The 19,550-nt window shown below is 37.8% G+C and overlaps 1 protein-coding gene across 1 annotated transcript in view; it reads right to left on the reverse strand.

Moving 5' to 3' along the window:
* Positions 1–12,637: 12,637 nt before the first annotated feature.
* The window catches only part of LOC135223745 (nucleoporin NDC1-like), a gene marked incomplete at its 5' end in the record, with an annotated part of 92,777 nt that continues 85,864 nt past the window's right edge, over positions 12,638–19,550 (reverse strand). Inside the window, 1 exon segment of the mRNA XM_064262499.1 lies at positions 12,638–14,677. Within this exon segment, the coding sequence (XP_064118569.1) occupies positions 14,611–14,677 (67 nt within the window).

Genomic DNA, 19,550 nt, shown 5'->3' on the forward strand with positions numbered 1-19,550 from the left:
ACATATCAAACATTTACCATTATTTAAATAGTCAATCCAGGCATTATGAGACAGAGGACAGAATGTGTGTGTGTGTGTGAGAGAGAGAGAGAGAGAAATTACGGCTGCTTATAGAATAATTAAAAAGGATATTTTCGTCTGAATAATATTAAGATGATTAGTCAGTTCCAACAATATTTAAAAGCATTTTTATTTAGAAAATGTGATAACGATTAAAAACAATATGATGTGATAAGATTTCATAATAACTGTTTTCTAAAAAATATATGATAATATGTTTCTTAAAAAGCTCTCTCCCTCTCTCTCTCTCTCTGTCCATATATTTCATTCAATATTGCATTTCTTTGCGTGATTGCCGTAATTTCTCTCCTCCCCCTTTCGAACCATTTTAACTATGTACTGGTAGTTTGAACGTGGGCCACTTTCAGGGCAAGCGGGGCATGATCTCACCAAGCCAGCCCTGGCGGGGCAACATTGCTTTTGTAACTGGGTGTACATATTATGTAGTAAAAATTTTACTGCCTCTTCTTCTCCCCTCAATAATACCACGACGCACGATAACTTAAAATAATTCATTCATTATTCCTAAAAAATATAAACGCTACCTCCCTCTACATCAAGTTAGCTGTGTATCACCGCAATGACGAATGATTTTGTTAATCATTTGTGCTAAGTTTTATTGTGAAAAGCTTTGTTCTTTCATTTACTATTTTGTTAATATTGTTCAACTCAAGGTCCAAAGAGTATAGGAGGTCTTGTCAGCGCTGACCCAAAATAAGCTACTGCCAGGTCGAGAGCATGACGTCAACTCAACCTCGCCCTAGGCTACCACGAGGAAGGTCCTTTATTAATCCAATGGACAACAGCAAATACTATACGTGTTTGCGGATGCTCTACTACATCTAGTTGAGCTTTTTAGAAATAATTTTCTTGGCCACGGATTCATATTGCGGATGGTACAGTTGCCTGAAATTGTTCCCTTACCCTATCCCCTTCTGTTTCATGATACTGGTCTGGTAACACAGCAATGAAGCCTGTTTGTCTTGTAACGACGGATGTGAATAGTCGAGCTATTGATGCCAATGTTCATATTTTCTAATCACTACTGTAGACAATGTGTTAATGATATACGAATAATAGTTCACATTACCAGTGAACTGAGTCGATGTTAAACAAACAGAAAAATAGTATAGTAACAGAACAATAAAAAATAGCAATGGTAAAAATCATGTTCAGTCCTTATTAACCATAATCGTCAACCTTTGTTCCATTCAGGTGTGGCTGTGCAAGCGCTTGCTGGGATCCTACTTTTATTCATGGTAGATCATTATTAGGTTTCAATTTCAGAACGTTATTTGAATGGAAATACGCTTTGGATTTACACAATCCATCTATTTATAAAGTAATGATATTATAAACCGCAAATACCAAGACCTATAAATATAATTTCATAAAGGCAACTATGGTAGACATTGTCAGGTTACGATATGGAAGGCTTTGTGGGAAAATTATAGACCATCAGATGTATAAAGGAACTAATGTGTGTTGTCACTCATACTTGTTTTTTTATTCGAGCCACTTCTCACCAAAATAGCCTAGATGAAAATTTCCCTGGCCGGTATTTAACTCGAGTCATCCGAGTAACAACACACCTTAGCCACCCTGATGGTCCTTATATACCAACCCAAGAGTGGATAAAAAGGAATAGTTTGCAGTCGATATGAGTTTTCATTTCAGTCTTTCGTCTCGTGGGATTCGTGACTGGATTTCTTGTCGCTTCAGTCTCGAATTTGTCGACTATTTTTATGATCCCTTGGATTTGTCAGTTCAATGAATTCAAGATACATTTTGCTATTTTTGCGTCCTTGTCCATTAATTTTATTTTTATTTTTAATAAAATTTTAATTGAAACTGAATTTGATTAGTTTTTTGTTTGTGAAAATGAGCACCAAACTAATCTTGAAGGGAACACGTAGTTCATTTGGCTACATCCACTATAATTGTTATTCATTCTTTTTCATGTTTAACAAGCATTGTTCCTGATTCCAGTAACTGCAGCTTTGTATTATCCTGACCCCTCCCTGATTAGAGCATCAGTGTCGATTTTTGCTTTCCTTATCGTTAGGATCAAATTAAATGAGAGTCCGTTTAACCAACGGCTCCCCCACCCCCATTACTGATTCTCCAGCCGCCGCCACCCCCCCCCCACCCCCCCCCTCCCCCCCCCCGTCCCACCCTCCCTCCATCCTCAGGTAATCCTAAAATTTCAACGGTCACATAACCATTCTTTCCCCTCTTTTACAAAGCTCTGGAACTGCAGTCTAATAAATTGTTCCCTTTGCTTAAAGGTCAACCCTTGATATTCTAATATCTTGTTTCTTGTTCTTGATTTTTTTTTTTTTTGGAGGGGGTTTTGGTTTGGTCATAGCACCTAACTCATTCATTCTCCTCATGATTAGAAAGCAGCAGTACTTAGGTCGAACAGAATTTAGTGTTGCCCTTGACGTGGTAGCCAAAAGGCTTCTACAAATGATTAACCTGTTATTTAATTTTCTGAGTAAATTTGATTTGACTGGCATTTCACCAAGCTTAATTTTCCTTTCAAAGCAATGAAATCCATTGCAACCTATTATATATGTTTATAAGATCCAGATAAAGCTTTCTGACAGCTCAGGATATAATTATGAGATGAAAGTGTTTTTGAAAGTAAAGCAACAGGATGCACAAACTTTTTGTTCCTTCTTTTGGTGCTTTTCCTGTCAATCATGAAAATCTTAAGCAGGTCAGAGCCAACCAAACCTACAAATGAGAAGTGAAAGACGTTTTACATAAACACACTGCACTTGAAGTAGTGTAGAGACCACGGGGCTGGATTCTTCTGACCTTAGCCTAGGCCTATGTCTGACATCGGAATACCATGACTGAAACTGACATAGTCTCTTTGTCTTCAGCCCTTGAAAATTTATGTAATGTATGTCAATTTATGTAATGTATGTCATTGGTTTCGATACTAAAAGGCCAGATTCTTCTGACCTTGGCCTAGGCCTACATCTTGAGCAGGACATTCATTGAATGACTCATTAACTTAGTCTAGGGTTCTATGTCCATGATGATTTAATCTGAAGTCGCAATATATTTGATGTGTTTTAATAGAGACTAAACACTGTTCTACATTGACGTCTCCAGGTATATAGATAACTACTTACTGAAGAGCAAGCAGCATGAAGTCATTTGAAGTAAAGCAAGCAAGCAATTTTGAAGTCTCCAGAAATATGGACAACTACTTAACCCTTATTAGACAGGTAAATATATCAATATGCAGCTAATCAAGCTGGGTAAACTTTGAAGTGGGCCAGTTTATGAAACAATGCATCAAAGGAATATGGATAACTACTTACTTAGGAGTGGCATTGAAGTCTCCATGAATATTGATAACTATGTACTTACTGGAGGCAGCATTGAAGTCTCCATGAATATAGATAACTACCTACTGGAGAGAAGCATTGGAGTCTCGAGGAATATAGAGCACTACTTACTGGAGAGAACCATTGAAGTCTCCAGGAATATGGATAACTACTTACTGGAGGCAGCATTGAAGTCTCCATGAATATGGATAACTACTTACTGGAAAGAAGCCTTGAAGTTTCAATGAATGTAGATAACTACCTCCAGGAAAGAGGCACTGAAGTCTCCAGGAATATGGACAACTACTTACTGGAGAGAAGCATTGAAGTCTCCAGGAATATGGATAACTACTTACTGGAGAGAAGCATTGAAGTCTCCAGGAATATGGATAACTACTTACAGGAGAGAAACATTGAAGTCTCTAGGAATATGGATAGCTACTTACTGGAGGGAAGCATTGAAGTCTCCAGGAATATGGATAACTACTTAGTGGAGAGCAGCACTGAAGTCTCCATGAATGTAGATAGCTACTTACAGGAGAGAAGCTATATGCATATAAGGGACCTAATAATGAGACCATCACAAATAAGGAAGCAGTTAAAGACCTTGGTGTGATGATGAATAGGAACATGTTATGCAGTGATCAAATAGCAACTCTGTTGGCAAAATGTAAAGCAAAAATGGGAATGTTGTTACGGCACTTCAAAACAAGAAAAGCTGAAACACATGATTATGCTTTATAAAACATATGTTCGTAGTTCCACTTGGAATATTGGTCAATATGATATGGTACCCACACTATCAAAAGGATATTTCACAAATAGAGAATGTACAAAGGTCCTTTACAGTTAGAATAGAAGAAGTTAAGGACCTAGACTACTGGGAAAGACTACAATTCTTAAAATTATATAGTCTAGAAAGGAGAAGAGAACGCTACATGATAATTCAGGCATGGAAACAGATAGAAGGAATAGCAGAAAATATCATGGAACTAAAAATATCAGAAAGAGCAAGCAGAGGTAGATTAATAGTGCCCAAAACTATACCAGGAAAAATAAGGAAAGCACACAGGACATTAATCCACTACGCACCAGCATCGATAATGCAGCGTCTATTCAATGCGTTGCCAGCTCATCTGAGGAATATATCAGGAGTGAGCGTAGATGTGTTTAAGAATAAGCTCGACAAATATCTAAACTGCATCCCAGACCATCCAAGATTGGAAGATGCAAAATACACCGGAAGATGTACTAGCAACTCTCTGGTAGACATTAGAGGTGCCTCACACTGAGGGACCTGGGGCAACCCAAACAAGATGTAAGGTCTGTAAGGTAAGGTCACAGATAACTACTTAGTGGAGGCAGCATTGAAGTCTCTAGGTTCAATACTAACTTACTTTGAAGGCAGCATTGAAGCTCCAGGTCACAGATAACTACTTAGTGGAGGCAGCATTGAAGTCTCTAGTCACAGGGATAACTAACTTACTTGAGGCAGCTGAAGTCTCCAGGTCACAGATAACTACTTAGTGGAGGCAGCATTGGAGTCTCCAGGTCTCAGATAACTACTTAGTGGAGGCAGCATTGGAGTCTCCAGGTCACAGATAACTACTTAGTGGAGGCAGCATTGAAGTCTCCAGGTCACAGATAACTACTTACTGGAAGTAGCATTGAAGTCTCCAGGTCACAGATAACTACTTAGTGGAGGCAGCATTGAAGTCTCTAGGTCACAGATAACTACTTAGTGGAGGCAGCATTGAAGTCTCTAGGTCACAGATAACTACTTAGTGGAGGCAGCATTGGAGTCTCCAGGTCACAGATAACTACTTAGTGGAGGCAGCATTGAAGTCTCCAGGTCACAGATAACTACTTAGTGGAGGCAGCATTGGAGTCTCCAGGTCACAGATAACTACTTAGTGGAGGCAGCAATGGAGTCTCCAGGTCACAGATAACTACTTACTTGAAGCAGCATTGGAGTCTCCAGGTCACAGATAACTACTTAGTGGAGGCAGCATTGAAGTCTCTAGGTCACAGATAACTACTTACTTGAATCAGCATTGGAGTCTCCAGGTCACAGATAACTACTTAGTGGAGGCAGCATTGAAGTCTCCAGGTCACAGATAACTACTTACTAAAGGCAGCATTGAAGTCTCTAGGTCACAGATAACTACTTAGTGGAGGCAGCATTGAAGTCTCCAGGTCACAGATAACTACTTACTGGAAGCAGCATTGAAGTCTCTAGGTCACAGATAACTACTTAGTGGAGGCAGCATTGAAGTCTCCAGGTCACAGATAACTACTTACTAGAGGCAGCATTGAAGTCTCTAGGTCACAGATAACTACTTAGTGGAGGCAGCATTGAAGTCTCCAGGTCACAGATAACTATTTACTGGAGGCAGCATTGAAGTCTCTAGGTCACAGATAACTACTTACTGGAAGCAGCATTGAAGTCTCCAGGTCACAGATAACTACTTAGTGGAGGCAGCATTGGAGTCTCCAGGTCACAGATAACTACTTAGTGGAGGCAGCATTGAAGTCTCCAGGTCACAGATATCTACTTACTGGAAGCAGGCATTGAAGTTCTCCAGGTTCACAGAAATAACTTACTTAAGTGGAAGCAAGGCCTTTGAAGTCTCCAATGGTTCACAGATAACCATTAAGTGGAGGCAGCATTGGAGTCCAGGTCACAGATAACTACTTAGTGGAGCAGCTTTGAAGTCTCCAGGTCACAGATACTATTTAGTGGAGGCAGCATTTGAGTCTCCAGGTCACAGATAACTACCTTTAGTGGAGGCAGCAGCTTTGAAAGTCTCCAGGTCACAGATAACTATTTCTTAGTGGAGGCAGCTTTTGAAGGCTCCAGGTCAAGATAACTATTTAGTGGAGGCTGCATTGGAGTCTCCAGGTCACAGATAACCTACTTAGTGGAAGGCAGCTTTGAAGTCTCCAGGCCAGGTCCACAGATAAAATATGTAGTGGAGGCAGATGGAGTTTCTCCAGGTCACAGATAACTACTTACTGGATTCAGCAATTGGAAAGGCCCAGGATGGAGATAAACTTACCTTACTGGAAGTAGCATTGGAGTCTCCAGGTCACAGATAACACGTAGTGGAGCAGCATTGAGTCTCCAGGTCACAGATAAAGACCTACTGGAAAGTAGCATTTGAAGCTCCAGGTCACAGAAACTACTTAGTTGGGAAGGCAGCTTTTGAAGTCTCCAGGTCACAGATAACTATTTAGTGGCGGCAAGATTGGGGAGGTTCTCCAGGTCCAGTAAAACTACTTACTGGATTCAGCACTGAAGTCTCCAGGATGTAGATAACTACTTACTGGAAGTAGCATTGGAGTCTCCAGGTCACAGATAACTACTTAGTGGAGGCAGCATTGAAGTCTCCAGGTCACAGATAACTACCTACTGGAAGTAGCATTGAAGTCTCCAGGTCACAGATAACTACTTAGTGGAGGCAGCATTGAAGTCTCCAACAGGAGACTGTTATTTCAATGTTATTTGGCAAAAATGTTCTATTGATCTCTCTTGTGATTATTCTTCTTTGCATAGTAGAATGAAGAACCTACATCTGACTATTTATTTAATTATCGAATAGCTTAGAGTATTTAGAAAAATAAAAAATGAAAGTAAAGGCAGGATTCCTATAGGTTAAGGGGCCTGACCTCGGTTATTGTGACGTCACGCACCTAGCCGTTTAATCCTGTACCCCAGTTCAAGCTGCGCATGACAAGAACTTATATTCTCTAGACCGTCTCACTCGGCACACCGAGCACTGGTTCAATTAAGGCTTTTTTTTCCTTTTTTCTGTATTGCATTTTATTTTATTTTATATTTTATCATTACGTTCAATTTATTGCGAAATAACATTTTATTTTTTATGTGAATTGGTACTCCTTTTACGTATATATTATAGTAAAGATTTTACCGGCTCCTCTTCTCTCCTCAACAATACCACGACGCACGATAACTTGAAATCATTCATTCATTATTCCTGCTACCTCCCTCTACCCTCAAATTAGCTGTGTATCACCACAATGACGAATGATTTTGATAATCATTTGGGCTAAATTTTATTGTTAAAAGCTTTTTTTCTTTCATTTACTATTTTGTTAATATTGTTCAACTTCTATGGGTTTCAGAGACAGTGCAAGCACGTTTTTTGGCAATAACTCTGTAACGAACACTCGTATTAGAACAAGATTTTGCTATAGTGTATTATACCCAGTGCTTTAATTTATAAGGGTATTGTGAATCACTAATTGTACAGAATAAAGACACTTGTCCTGTACCAAGAGGCAAAAACTCCATTAGCCAGAAATGGATATGAACGCAACAGCAAATAGCTCCGCCTACCCTCTCCCCCCACCGAAACCGCGCGGCAACCCCGCCCTTCTTCCTTCCCTTCTCTCTCTCTGTGAAAGTTGCTTCAGTTTAAACTCATTTTGTATGATTTTTCTATCTATCTATCTAATAACATACATTGTTGTATATATCTAACGATCCAGTCGGTTGTTAGCTGCCAGTTGACCGATTTATTTATGCATTGATTCGCTCATCTCTCTCTCTCTCTCTCTCAAAGTTACTTCGGTTTAAACATGTTTTGTACGAGTTTTTCTATCTATATAATAATAGTTTACATTGATGTATATATCAAATGACTCACTCGTTTGTTACCTGCCAGTTGACTGATTTATTTATGCACTGATCCGCTCAACTCTCTCTCTCTCTGTGGTAGTGGTACTTACTGTAAATGGTTATTAGAGCAAGAGATATATGAATGTGGAGCAAAACAATATACACTATGATTTATGGTAAAGCGACTGTTATTCTTGTGGTTGGTTACCTTCTTCGTAAACCTCATGCGGACTCAGGGTATCAGCAATATAGTACTTGTATTACGAAAGCGAAGAAGAGATGGGCACCATGGAACTTAACTGTCGGCACGGTTGCTGAAATTCGTTTGTCACGCAACTTTTCAACTTTTTTAGCCATGGAAACGCCACCAATTGCCTTCAGTTTGGTTTGAATATGTAACTGGTTATAGTTACTCTGTTACAAATAAAAATTGAGCCTTTCTACCGGACATTCATTAAAGCCTTGATTATACCGATGCACATATAACAGTCGCTTTACCATAAATCATATTATCTATCGTTTTACTGCTCCACCATACATTCAGATATCTTCTCTCTAATAACCATTTACAGTAGGTACCATTACCAGAGAGAGAGAGAGAGAGAGAGAGAGAGAGAGAGAGAGAGAGAGAGAGAGAGAGAGAGAGATGAGCGGATGAGTGCATACATAAATCAGCCAACTGGCAGGTAACAACAGAGTGAATCGTTAGATATATACTACAATGTATATTATTAGATAGATAGATAGATAGAAAAATCATACAAAATAAGTTTAAACTGAAGCAACTTTCAGAGAGAGAGAGAGAGAGAGAGAGAGAGAGAGAGAGAAGGGAAGGTGAGGGAAGGAAGAAGGACGGGGTTTGCGATGGGGGTGGGGGAGGGTAGGCGGAGCTTTTTACTGTTGTGTTCGTATCCATTTCTGGCTAATGGAGTTTTTGCCTCTTGGTACAGGGAAAAGTGTCTTTATTCTGTACAATTAGTGATTCACGATACCCTTTTTTATGTGAATTGTTATTGCTTTTACATACATACAGTAATATTTTAGCTCTCTCTTTTTCTCTCCTCGACATTCAACGCTCCCTCGTTCAGTCTCAAGTCAGCTGGGCGTGACGTCACCGAGGTTACGTACGATTTTTTACATCTTTTATGCTTTTATTGAAAGATATATTATATATTAAATGCTTTATACTTTAATGTATTTTGTCGAATATTGTTATAATTAAACTATATATTGTAAATGAAAAATAAAATTAATACAGTTTAACTTGTAAGACCCAGTAGGCCGTCGAATACAAGTATAAACTAGATAATCAGTCAGTTCGAAGTACGAGTATTTGTTCGACAAACGATAAAAAATTTTCTCGAAAATTTTGTTCGAAAAACGGAAAGTTCGACAAACGAGATACCACTGTAGTAAGGATATATGCTACTATATAACCTTGGTGGTTTTTCGGGGGTCAAATGAACTTTTTCTTAACAGAAAATTGCAGCCTATTTGCCAGCATTTTTTACAGCTCTGGAAGGAATGATATTTCTTTTGATTACATATTTTATCATATTTAGTTTCATATAAAGAATGTATCAGAAGGCTTTTTTAATAAACAGAGTTTTCTGGCGGAGTTGTTTTTCAGTCTTTCCTCTTACGACCTTTGGCCCAGCTTCCGCTAGGGTTGGCAGTTGGATTTTCTTGATATTTTAAGATTTTCTTCTCTTATCATGCAACTTCATTTTCCCTGGTGGCCATAACACTTCTGCAGATATTGTAATGGGGCTTGTATGCCTGTAAAAATATTGAAAGCAGTAGACACAAACTGTCAGTGACAGAGTTGTAGCTTTTCACTCATAAGATGATTGAAATGAGATTGTCATTTTCTTTTGTTTCTTTTTAAGTGATTAGAGTAAAATACATTGGAATTTTAAAATTGACTTTAGTGTGAATAGTAATTGTTACAATACCTAGAATGGAATTATTTACTTCTATGTGGGTTGTGGATGGTTTAAGTAGAGGAACCATATCCAAGAGAATGGCACTATAGTGACTCATTACCAGCTGAATTCAAGTTGAGAAAAGCTCTCTGTTCAGCCCTACAATCTGCATCGTATGGTCACCACTATGTTTGGACCATCCGTTTTGTAAGTTTTCAAGGCTTGTGCTGTTTGGCTCATTTTAAAAGTAATGGACCAGGAAAAATAAATAACTAGTATGTTAGTGTTGATATATAATGATAAGACAAAACAAAGATTTATATAGCCAAAGGAATAAAAAAAAATTAACTGGTAAGACTAGGAGCTATCCAGAGCACTGCATGTGGAAATATTGATGAAGAAATGAGTCCAAAAGATAGGAAGATAGGAAGTGTTTTAAAAGTACTAATGCAAAGTTACTTAATACACTGCAAAATATTTAGTGTACATTTGTAAGTTTACTGGAACTTGCTATGAAAGTGTAGAAGGTACAGGGTAAAGCTTATGAAAACTTCTAATTCAATGTCAGTTTGGTGCATGCTAAAGATAGAGGACATAAGGGAACTGTGGCATAAAACATCTACAAATAAATATATAACTTCTCAATTTTTATTGTATGGTAATTTAATGAAACCACTTGGTCACATTTACAAGCTCTCATTTCTATATCTCAAATTATTTTTTTCTCCAAAAATGGAGAATATTAGAACATATTAAAGTTAAAGGTGAGAAGTCGTTAGACATACCGAGGAAGGTAGTAAAAAAAACATTAGAAAGGCGGAGGATACTGAAAGGACATTAAGATCTAGTGAAATGAGTTTGGCAGGTATTTTAGCATACATCCTAATGTAAGCTTCAAGATAAAAAAAAATAGGGTTGGATTTATTATTTTTGTCATCAGTTATACATTATGTACCACTGTGTCACAGTTCTAGACTTCTTTAGGGCTCAACCAAAGGATTCACTCATAAATGAGGATGAAAATGTATGAAAATGGAAGAATGTAATGGAGAACAGAGGATTGAAAATTAGTGTAATCATACTATTATGGGTAGTGAAAAGGAAGCAGAAAAAAAAGGTCCATCTTGAAAAACATCTGTATGGTTGCTGTGCATTTAGGAAAAAAATTGTCTTCACGCAACCTCTCTAGGAAAAAAATTGTCTTCACGCAACCTCTCATGTAAACTGAAAAATGAGTAATAGTATTAGCAATTGAATTCCTGTATGGACATTTCATATAAACTGAGAAGAAAACCTATACTTTGTACTCCTTTTTGTTGATTTAATTTTCCTTGAGTAAAAATTATTCTTACTGTACACAGAACATACTAAATTTCATGGCTGAACAAAGATCAAATCCTGTTATGTCCATGCATTTGTGAGTGTGAAAGTTTCTAAGCTGACTAAATTGAAAATCACATCAAAATAAGTTCGTACTTGGATCTCTTAATGACTAAGTAATTACCAGCAACCCCAACCCAAACAGTTGGTACCTGACGAATCAAGTTAAGACGAGGGAGAGATCGCTCCTGAAGGAGACAGCCACGTGGGGAAGTTTAGCAGGGGGCAGAAACTGAGAAGGGTTGGCAACCAAAGGTGTAGTCAGCAGCATGTAACCACCAAACGACACTTTGGATACTTTTTCTTGTACTGCCTCCTGTTGGTAAACTTTACCCACTGCACTGGAGACCAGGAACATTACTCATTACACAGAATCTGGCTTGCAGCCATGAGGGTCACCATCAGTAGGGGAGCAGAAGTGCATGCATGGTCTTCCATCAACACCAAGTTATAAACACTGAGCACTGCCCTTCAGCGAAAGCTTAGATGCTTCGTGGGTTGGCATTTTATATCAAATTCAAACACACACACAATCAGGCAAAGTATCACAAGGATAAACATGAACGATCCCACTGCACAAAACGCGAAAGTTAGCTGGGGAGAGAGAAGAGACACATGTCCTCATTGCTCAGTGGCAGAAAGGTAATTGTGCGCCAAAAATGGCACAAGGCACTTATGTGGAATTTTTGGTAGTACAGGCCAGGCACTTACCCCGCCTGGCAGGTTTGGCAAATGGAAATATTTGAAAAAAATTGGCAGGGTTGGCAATGATTAAATCAAACCGATTTAATAGTGATTAAATCATTTAAAAAATCATGATTTTTTGTATTTTTTTTTAATATGAAAGTAAACAAATTGAAAAATATGGTTTGGAGGTTAATAAAAACTTTAGCATAACTGTGCTGCATCTATTTATTTTGATATAAAAAAAAATTGCAAGTACACACTTTAGGCCAGAACTGGAAACTTTAAAGATAAATCAATAGTAATTCTGTCATAAAATACATTTTGAGAAAAAACAAGGATTGAAAAAACATTAAGTCAAAATGAAAAAATCAGGTAAATAAAAAAATCAACTAAATCACTGATAAAAAAAAAAAAAAAAATAAAAAAAAAAAAAAAAAAAAAAAAAAAAAAAAAAAAAAACCTGAAAATTGGCAGGTAGTCTGGAAACGGAATTGTGGTGAGGGATGGGTTGGCAGCCAGCCAAGGAATCAGTAGCAAGAAATCTAATAGCCATTATGAAAATGACACATGGGTATAAGATAAGGCCAAGGAAACAGATATTTACAGTGTCTTTTATTAAAAAATTGCAATTAATTACAAGTACATATAACTCAGTCTGGTAAAACCAGTGACTACAAAAACCTTGAGATATTGTTTGTTAAGCTCACACACAAACGCTTACAAAAGTATAAAAGTTCTTATGCAACATCGTTATTGTAGGATTACATGAATGTTTTATTTAAAACATGCAAAATACTGAAGGTCCCTCTTACCTTGCAGTGATATTTCCTTTACAAAAAAATCTACTTTAGAAATGAAAATTTCCAAAACCAGGGTATTCAAAGATAGGAACATTAAAGAAATAAACTTAACAATCTTCCTAATTTTCATAATGAAAATGTGACTAACTTCTACAGTAAACTTCTACTATAACTTGAAAAAATCTATCTACAGATCCTATTAAGGTTTTTTCTTGTATCAACATGGATAAAATTATACTTTGGTACTAAACATGTTTACCTAATATGTAACTATGAAATAGGAACTCAAGCTCAACAAAAATAAACTGATGCTGAACTCAAAATTATTATAAAGGTGTCCTAAACCTTGAGTATTAAGAATTAACTTTTTATTTTATATCATTAAACAAGCAAAAGAAATAAATGACTTAACCACTGAATATTCCCATCTTCACAGGTAAATACTGTTAGTACATTCATAACCAAAAACAATTTTAAATTTCAAATCCACAAATTTAACATTTAAGATCAAATAAATTTGACTTTCCCAATTAAACATGAAAAGATTCCATTCGGAGTCTTGATCTTCCCAAATTTAGCACATTATCAGTACAAAATAACAGCACGTAATCAAAACAAGGAAATGACTATATATATACTATCACATATCTTAACATGACACTTCATGACTTGAGTAATGGCACAACCAAATTAAAATGTGCATCATGACAATTCAACATAGCTTTTGAAAACGACAGTAATAGCAATGAACCTCTCAACACAGTAAATTCAATCAATTGACTGAACATCATACCACTTCCTTACACGAAAAGCTTAAAATTCTTAATGCAAAACACAATGGAATTCTGAAAGTATACACAATACACATCTGAAAACAAGCATTATGGATAGATAAAAGAAGCTATACAAAACAAACTTGTTACTTTTCACTATAACTCTTAACTGAACAACTTGAAGTGAACAGCTATAAAATTCTTGAGGCAAGAAAATGCTCTTTCCTAAAACAATATCAAAATGCAAAGCATTTGGCCACTTACAGCGGCATGGATACAGAAAGCAGATACAGCAAAAGAAATCTTTGAATTACTTCTCCATCTAACCATAAATTTATGAAAACCTTTCACATTCTATACATTCGTCCCCTACATCACAGTAAAAACTTATTCTTTATCCTTATTAGCTGAACATCCTTTCTTGATTTTATAATAGGCTTTAAAGAATAAAAAAGAAGTATTAAATTCAAAGATCTAAATCCCAAAAAGCTCATTCTCTTTCCTACCATATGTTCCAAATGATTTGCTGTCATCATTTATGTGAAAAATGAAAATTGAGATGAAACAAATAAACTACTGTGGGTGGTCAAATAAAAATAAAGATAAATATAATATTTTCTACATGATTAAGTACATTACTGAATTGTAATTCTAGTACAAATTTGGTATAAAAAACCAATAAGTCAGCATTAGCACTACAATTTTCTAAATCATGAGAGAAATGATATGGTTTAGTTAATGTCAACAAGTAAATACCAGATATGAACATAACCTCTCGTGCTGCATTTACCATGGGAATAAATGCCATCACTCACGAACAAAAATGTTAAAATTAATGTCAGAGGAAAACTTAAAAAATAGGTACCCTTAAAAACTGTTAGTCTGCACCACTTTTGCACTGTACCTACAAAATCTTGCAGATTTTACTTTTGCACTGTACCTATAAAATCCTGAAGATTTTAAGAGAAAATAGAGATTTATAGATTTACTATATTACACTCAACCTTCCTTGAAGTCTAAGTATAACTGCAGTTTACTTTGATATTCAGCTGACAGTTTCAATTCCCTGAAAAGAAAAAATTCATGGTGATGTACTTTTTTTAAAAGCTTCTAAACAATATATATTAACAAAAGAGTACATGCAGTATTACAGAAATGGTGATGTACTACTATTAAAAACTTCTAAACAATATATACGTATCAACAAAAGAGTACATACAGTATAAACAGCTACAATGCCCAATTCAGATCAACAAAAATACTGCAATCTATATATTACCTTTGCCTATAATGTCCATTTATTACTTAACTTCCTTTGACCCTTGAAGACCTCTTCCCTTACAAATGACTCAACTTTACAATGATAAATTTTTAAGATAATTTGCAGTTTTTCCTAAACATATAAAATTAAAATCTTATTTATAATACCCCAAGCAAAGCAGGCCATAAGGGTAATTCTCTCAGCACTTTGACAAGAAGGGGCAGCAAAACTGGTTACCATTTGGCCTATAGCCAGTCAAGAGCCACCACACAGAACAACAGAAAAGCTTGTGTTGAGATTGTCCTAGGGGTTTCGGAAGTTGTCTTCCAATTCAGCAAAGGGTCTGGCACTGATGAGCAGAATACTGGGGGCTTCCTGTTTAGCTAAACAGCAAGCAGGTTGATCATCAGGGTTCCCCAAACCTCAAATAGTTTCATAGCTAGTTGTGACTGGAGAACAGTCCTTCTCCACAACCTACCCTTAGTGACTGAGCTGGCTGGCCAACTCATTCCAACAACACGATACGAAGTACAAACCCATTTGTGCACCTGCCCTACCAACACATGATGGGGAAGGATACAGTAACCTTATTTGAAGACCTATGACACTGTAGTTACCTAGTAAGCTTCTTTGCTTTGCTAAGTGTCCAATCAACTGGTCCTTAAATGCTTGCAGTGTCAGGAGCTGTACCCATCTCAGAGCACTGATGAGCAAGCAATAATCTTCCCAAGTGGCCAGATCTTGGATGAACGTGCTACTCAGGTGTGCATTCTACTCAACACTGATGCATCCATAAACAGGCACACAATTACCACAAGGATATTCCTCTCATCTAGCCACTAACATCTTCCATTACTTCTCCAATCAATGGAATGAGTAGTGCTTGAGGATACAAAGGAGGCGATCACTGTTTTCGGCATTACTGAAACAAGCACGTGGATAATAATGTAAGAGGTATAAATTTCTCCAAAGACGACAGTTGACCAAAGAGTACTTGCCAAAGCAGATATGAGACCTTTTTGAGTCTGATGACCTTGAGTGTCTTCAAGACATTGTCTCTGCTATAACTACTGTCAACTTGACCAAATATTTTGTTGACTATTTGGGTTAGAGATCACAATCCCTAGATCACAACAAAATGAAAGATGGCTATTCCGATCCTAGTGCAAGTGATTCAAGTGAATCTCAGAGTCTACCATCATCAAAATATTATTGTAACACATGGATCCTAGAGGAATGGGCCCAAAAAAACACCAGTGTGAACACATCTTTCAATGCTACTGAGAATCTGATGAGTGTGAGGACGCACAGCAATGTTTCCTATGCTTACCCTGAACACGGGTCTCTCCATCCTCTCCTGCTTCAACCAAGGGTACAGTCAAGGCATCCAAAAGTATAAGCAGCATAAGCAGCAGAAGCAAAGGAAACAGCATGAGTCATCACATTTGTCATAAGGGTAAGCCATGGCTGAAATGATGAGGTCTGAGCTGGCCCAATTTTCCAGGAGGGCACTAAACAACGAAACCAAAAAACGAAGACAGCAATGATGACTTCCTTCTCCTCTTCTTGAATTTGCCAAGCATGCTTTCGGCAACAGAGTAGTGGAGAAAATCACTGAGATGATGTATACAGCAGTACCTGGGAACTCAATCCCAATACTGCATAAGGAGTTACCAAGGGAGTAGGAGCAGTTGATAGTTAGCAAACAAGGTGGTCAGTTAGTTGTCCTGGGCACAGTTGGAGCAGATACTGGCATGCCCTTCGAGCTTAAGAGTGGTCATTAAGTTCAAAAGACACTGTTCTCCCGAGAGACTCAGAGAAGCACATAACTCTCTACAGCCCTCAGCCTCTATAACACCTGCTAAAAGAAGTCAGGTAACATTATTTATTACACTCAAGTCACAGTGTGACATAAAATAACAAGTGATAATAAATGAGGATCAACCTCAAAAAATAAGAGGGAAACAATACACAGTCTGGCCTTCCCTGTACAGTGCCTAACCCAGTGGCTTCCTCTTCAAACGACTAAAGTGATAGAGGGGTTTATATGTAATTATATCACAAATAGCAACCCCCCCCCCCCCCCCCAGAAAAAAAAAAAAAAAAAAAAAAAAAAAAAAAAAAAAAAAAGAAAAAAAAAAAAAAAAAGCAGCAGCAGCAGCAGCAGCCAGGGAGAAAAGTGCAGAAATATCCTCACATGACGGCAGTCAAAAGTAAAGTAGAGTGCAGACCAACAAGCTGCTGCAGCAGCCCCCCCCCCCCCCCAGAACCCCCCCCACCCCCCCCCCCCCAGGCCCCCCCCCCCCCCCCCCCCCCCCCCCCCCCCCCCCCCCACCCCCCCCCCCCCCCCCCCCCCCCCCCCCCCCCCAACAGTAGCTAACAATCTTGTTTAAAAGTTGATGGCCATTCCAGCTTGAATTTGCAAGCAAAATCCTATGTAAAGACCAAAGATTTGTATTTATGTAATGAAAAGTTAACATTAGATCATATGCTGCAGTACCTGCCAAACTCATTTCATTGTAGACCTTCTCAATGCCCTTTTAGTATCCTCTGCCTAGGTTCCTAAGCATATTTTAATACCTGCCTTGGTATGTCAAACATGACTTTTTGCCTTTAACTTTACTGTGCTCTAGTTTGTGTGATTTTTAGAGAAAAAATAATTAGATTTTAAAAATGTGACCCTGTGATTTCATTAAATTACTATACATAACAATAAAAATTGAAATATTACTTCTTTTGTAGATATTTTATGTTAGTTCCCCATGTCATTTACTTTTAGCATGCACCAAACTGACACTGAATTAGAAGTTTTCTTTAACTGTACCCTATAAGTTCTTTCACACTTTCATAGCAAGTTCCAGTAACCATACAAGTTGTACTCTAAACATATTGCATTGTCTTAAAGCATTGCATTAACACCATTAAAACACTCTTCCTATTGTTTGTGGAAAGACTCTTTCCTATTGTCTATGGACTATATCCTCTTTATTGATATTTCCACATACAGAGTTATGGATAGCTCCTAGTCATACCAATTAATTTTTAATTTTCCTTTGACTATATAAATCTTTTAATTTTTCATCTTCTTCACTATATACCAACACCAACATAATATGACAAATTTGTAACTAATTTGTATTTATCATAACTAACAAACCTGAGGTCTTAACATTAGGATTTACTAGCGCCAAGCTGGAAACCGGTAGAATTAAAATTAATCTTGTGAGATCCAGGGACTATTGGCATCTATACCAGGTCACGGGGCATGTATTACCCAGAATGCACTGGGCGTCCCGTGACCCACCAGTTACACTTTTAACCCAGTTTAGACTGCTAGAGGGGTGGTTCGAGGTGGGCTTTTAACTGGTAAGACCTCAGGTTTGTTAGTTATGAAAAATACTAATTAGTTACAAATTTGTCATTTGTTCATATACGAAACAAACCTTCAGTCTTAACATTAGGGTAGACTTACTTATTGGAGGGAGGTAAGTCTGTATAACTGACTGGGAGTTTGCCACCTTTATACATTTCCGAATATTAGGAGTATTCCAAGAGAATGGACTATAAACCCTTCAACCAAAGATATAAGAGAATCTATTGGTTTCCCTTACTGGGTGCTGATACCATTCCATGGTTTATAAACTATGGGAAAAGAAATCTTCCATTCTCATAAACCACTCTTGTCCCTTGTATCTGGATCCACCATCACCCCTCTCTTCCCTATTACCGAGAGGAGTGTGTTGCTACTGAAAAGTATACTATACTCTAAATAACTACAGTATGGCTGACCACCTCACCTCCATCTAGTCTGTTCCAGCTTATGATGGTACTCTCCTTCATACTGCCCGTAGGTAAAGGGGTAGAAAGAAAGTAGTAAAGAAAAAAGACCAGTCATCCCATTCATTCTACTTTCATACCTTCATCTTAGACTACACACAAACTGACCCGCCAGGGGTACAGGATGAGCTATATCACTTGCTCGGCTGCCACCACTGGACCCAAGGAAAAAGTGTCCAAGGATCTATGGGCAATGTCTTTTAAATAAAAGGAAGTGAAAGTTGTTTGGCATTTCCAAACACCAGCTTTCAGAATTCTCTCCACAGACATATTCTTCTTGAATGCCAAAGAAGCACTCAAGCTTCTGATGTCATGAGCTCTAGCCCTCTCTTGGCTATTTGACCCCCTGTCTTCTGTCTTGTAGGCATTCCTGATCGTTTCTCTTAGCCAAAACGATATTGTATTCCTGGACACTTCCTTTTTGTTCCGTCCTGTACTTACGAACAACCTCCGGCACCCTGGCCTGAGGTGCCTTGTCCTTCTTAAGTACTCTCTTATTACCCTGACAGGACACAGAAGCATCTCTTCTTTGTCATTGTCTACGAATTCTGCCAGAGAAGGTATGGAAAAGGAGTCAAATCTGCCGTCCACTATTGATGGGTTTTGAGTTTTGGCCACGAATTCTGGAACAAACTCAAACACCATTGATTTTCAACCTCTTGAGTGCTTTATGATATATGACAGGCCATGTAGTTCCCCCACCCTTTTGGTTGAAGCTAGGGCCAATAAGAAGACTGTATTCTGGGTCAGGCTCCTATCTGTGGACTGCCTTAATGGTTCGTAGGGGGATTTAGTCAGACTACTCAGTACCATGGTCAAATCCCAATCTGGGGCTTTTAGT

Source organism: Macrobrachium nipponense, chromosome 10 (genome assembly GCF_015104395.2).
Source record: "Macrobrachium nipponense isolate FS-2020 chromosome 10, ASM1510439v2, whole genome shotgun sequence".
Lineage (NCBI taxonomy): Eukaryota > Metazoa > Arthropoda > Malacostraca > Decapoda > Palaemonidae > Macrobrachium > Macrobrachium nipponense.